Here is a 4,687-nt window from a genome sequence, read left to right as displayed (position 1 = left end):
TATAGATAGAGATATAGATATATATCCGTATATGTATCGTCATTTGAGGTAAGTTATCAAGACTTAAAAATTTTGTCGACGTGAAAAGCTGTGGTAGCACTCACCTATGGTACATTGCCACTTGTCCCGTTCGGATTGTGTGGCCCAAGTCGCCACTTTTAAAACTTTCTAAGGCATCGCACACTGTTGAGGCGCTGAGGACCGAATTTCAAATAATGAAGTTAAGAAACCGTTTCAAGACTATAGGGATCGACAGTTTTATCCAGTCGCAGGACATATAATAACATATATGAATTCATATATATATATACACACACACACACACACACACATACACACACACACACATATATATATACATACATACATACATATATATTTATATATATATATATATATATATTAAGTCTAGTAAGCTATTTATAATTTGCTAGATGATGGAGATGCTCCATATGAATATGCGCCAAAATCACCGACCACCCCTGGTGGCTATTAAATCGCACACGTCGATGTGAAAACACTGCTTGAGGTGATTGTCAATAGGTTATGGGTAGTCACATAATAATTGTCACATCGCACTATTAAGTGTGTAGATCTCACGGTTAGACACCTGGTAACCATCAGATTGCTCAACTGCTTGTATAATTTCTGCATGGATGGATGGCAAATCCAGTATATGCCCCAATTACTTGCGCAACTACTGTATATAACAAAAATCTGGTAGGCATCCAACCGCAAGGCCACAACTACGGGTACTGTAGCTTTTAACTCCCAGTACGACATGAATAGATACCTGACAATTATCGATTGGTACGAGCACATGTGTAGGTAGTGTATAGGATGACTTGCCCGTTCATGTGCACTCAGGTGCACAGTCGTACAATTGCACAACGTACTATTCTTTCGTAACCACCCAGCGCAACAGTAACACGATGATCGTTTGTATTCAGATTTGTAAGTAAACCTGACCTCTCAGTATACTGTGCTACTCAGGACACATACACAGGTGCGATCTGTACGAGAATACGACAATATGTCGTACGGGCCCGATGGACCACCCAGCGCAGCATTGACACGATGATCGCTTGGATTGAGATTTGGAGGTAAGTCTGGTCTCTCAGTATGCTAATGCGACTCAGGACATGTACACACAAGTGTAAACCATACGACAATACGACAAACAACATTAAAACCCTCTGTATCCACCCAGTGCGACAGGAATATGCGGCAACGTGGGCATCTGGGAGCAGACCTAGACCCGTCAAAAAAAAACTCATCGTCTTATGCAATAATACTCAACAAGGGTACACAAGGTAACCCCCCCCCCCCCCCTCCATCGGAATACGGCAATACGACTGACCTCCCTTGGGCAGCCACCCAGCGCAGCATCGACACAGCAAGGGTATGTGTACCTGACATCTCAGTTGCGGTAGTATTATCCACTTGTCTGTGCAACAAGATACATCAGATCAGCGATAAACTCATTTATGTGCACGTGCTCTCTCCATCTTCTTCCAAACAGTATTGGTCTTTCGGCACCGATCACAGTAGCTAGCATGAGGTTGTCTTCTCTTGTTCGTTTACTTATGATAGTGTCCGGCACTGTACCCAATGTTGTTTGCAGCGCATTCTCTTCGTGCTTGGATCACTAGAACAGTACATCGGGTACCGGCAACTCCAGAGTCATAAATGTCGCGCACACACAAACCAAGTCATTCAGAACACACACTGGTTGATGGTAGATAATGTACTAGAATCCTACTTTACACATGCGTACAAGTGGCAAATTCGGCGCTGTATATCGGACCTATGCAACAACAACAAAAAAAAAGAAAAACAGCTGTTATCAACAAACCGTCGGACGTCAAACAAACCATTACCATCACGAGATGCTAAAAGAAGCCAAAAGCAGCTAATATCGTTTGTGTATCAATTGCGTACGAAACTCACGAGGTTGGCAATTGCATAGGCGGGTCAGCAAGCTGTAACAATGCGAGGGACGATTGTATCATCCCACGCGACAATTTATGTCTACTCCTCTCGCCGTCTGTTTTTAGAACGGTTGATGCCTGGCTTCCGGGGCGAAGGCTCATGTCTTCCGAGGTGATGATGCTCCTAAAAAAGTGAGGAGCGGGTCTGTGTGCGTTGTCGAAGTCCGAGTAGCGAAACAGGTGTCTTCACAGGTACACACTGACATTGCTGTTGAAAAGTGACCCACTACAAGGAGTATAGAATGCATGTTCATATATGCTTACATCTATTATATTCTACTCACACACACACACACACACACACACACACGTATATATACACACACACACACACACACACACATATATATATATGTATACATACATCAGTATTACATGTGTATATAAATGTATAAATACATCGATTATATTATACATGTGTATTCATGAATACATACATCCATTTTAACCTACGTGTATATCTATGTATACATGCATCCAATATAATATACGTGCATACTTATGTATACATACATCCATTAATTTATACGTGTATATTTATGTACACATACATCCATTATATTGTACGTGTATATTTATGTATACATACATCCAATATAATATACGTGTATATTTATGTATACATACATCCATTATAATATACGTGTATATTTATGTATACATACATCCAATATATTATACGTGTATATTTATGTATACATACATCCACTATATTATGCGTGTATATTTTTATATACATACATTCTAAATAACAAACACAGCGTATATAAACATGGAGAGGTTGAACCAAGAGAGGGCGAGGTTGTCTTGCAGCACGCACCGAATCTGTGGTAGTTTTCGCTTCTGAACAATTGTCGAAAGTGAACACGTCACAGACAGACACATCACTCAGTAGACGCCATCACTCAGAAGCATTGGATCATAAAACCTTTCTTGAATGCTATGTGTTTAGCGATGACTGAGCTATAACAAAGTAGTAGTTGTTTCATACAGCAAAGTATGAGAGATCAGTTTAAGTAGTATTTCAATGTATTTAGGTTCGAACAGTGCACAATCGTATTACGCAGCCTCCAACAACTATTTTGCAACAAACATTCCGCTGGTATTTATCATTTACCCTGGAGATGTTCAAATTGAACTTCTCATATCTGCATGGGGCTCCCTAGGTATGTTTAAGGAGGCATAGTCTGACTATGAATTGGCTACAATATAACACTCCACAAATAGCTGATGCACTGACCGTAGAATGCGACAGGTTTACATTCAAGTGGTATTATTAGCTCTCTGATTCTCGATGAAAACCTTAGGGCCTCAAATCATATAGCTACGGCATATATAGTGCATAGCTATATACTTTACTATCCAGCTATCCACATATACCGAACCATATATACAAATTCATGACTTAATAAGTAGTCCTTAAATCTCGATGAAACAAATTATGATAACATTGCTCGTACAGCCAGACCATTACCACGGTATCCAAAAATGTGAAGGATAGCATGTTATGAGTTCATACACTCTACCCTACACCACTTCCCACTCCAAGCCATCGCACATGCACTATGCCGATACATCATGCCTTATTACACACAAGTCCCTTTAACTCCCTCACTCTAGCGATATATATAACTCCATATTTGTGATTGATGACAAATTAAGAGCTTATACAGTTCGTCATACAGCACCCATCAGTCACACAGTTGCGGAGAATCTATAAGTATTTCCAAGTCGGTGTCGGCAGTGCTGCATATATCAAAACTCGCTAACCAGCAAATAGCATATATCACTTACCTGATGGCTGTGAACGTCTCCAAGTATGCTTCTACTGACATATTGTGCGCGTGCAGAGTCCATTGGCATAGAGCCGCACCCAGTGCCTCTGAACGTTTTATAAATAGCAATGCTGAAAGGCGCAGCAGTCTACTGGTGGGTGTCTGGGGAATGTCAGCGATTTCAAGGATAGTTTAATAGTGCTTGCATGTTCAGTCTTCCATTCATTTATCAAAATTTGTAGGTGTAGACGTTAGAGGCGGATCCAGAGGCCTTGGGTAGCAAAAAAAACACACGCATAGAGTCGTGAAATGGTACTTTGGTGGTTCTCGGTACTTAAACCATACGCAAAACTCGATAACACACAGCCACGCGCATCGACGAACAAACATACCTTGGAAGTGATTCAAATAATATGACATGCACAGAGAGCACAAATAACATGCAAATGAGCGGTGCATATATCTGTACAATCAATCACACCTTGAAAATTGATGTAAGAGCGATAGTATGCCCTGAACGAGGGTAGTAGACAGATGCGCTTATAGCCGTGCTGTCCTACCTTGGGAGGCTGGTTCCAATTGTAGTAATGTACACTAAGCAGCAAAGACGAAAGGCTGTGTATATGATCCCATAACTCACAAAGCTACCCAGAACCGACTAATGCACAACACTATAGATTAAATACAAGCCACAAGTGTCTTGCATCTGCATCCATTTAGTAGACTATCAGCTCGCTATGTCGTATATGCGCTCTACAGGTCAGCCGAGGTGTTTAGGTTTGTATATAGTCGTACAAAAAAAATTAGAGACTGATATTGAGGTTCCGATACAGATAAATCAATAGCTGCAAAGGAATGCACTTACAACCGTACCATTACGTCACACACCAGCCAACAATAAGCAAGGCACACAGGGGATAG

General features: G+C 40.9%; 1 protein-coding gene across 1 annotated transcript; it reads right to left on the bottom strand.

Annotated features, from left to right (window-relative positions):
- Positions 1 to 176: 176 nt before the first annotated feature.
- Positions 177 to 3,936, bottom strand: SARC_13058 (hypothetical protein; the record flags this gene model as incomplete). Its single annotated transcript, XM_014292820.1, has 4 exons — positions 3,786 to 3,936; positions 1,951 to 2,115; positions 1,361 to 1,447; positions 177 to 194 (listed from the first exon to the last, which is right to left on the bottom strand). Coding segments are annotated over exons 1-4 (311 nt in total), but the record flags the coding sequence as incomplete, so codon positions are not given.
- Positions 3,937 to 4,687: the final 751 nt, after the last annotated feature.

This window comes from Sphaeroforma arctica, assembly GCF_001186125.1.
Source record: "Sphaeroforma arctica JP610 unplaced genomic scaffold supercont1.2856, whole genome shotgun sequence".
Classification (NCBI taxonomy): domain Eukaryota; class Ichthyosporea; order Ichthyophonida; genus Sphaeroforma; species Sphaeroforma arctica.
This window is presented reverse-complemented; position numbering and strand designations above follow the sequence as displayed.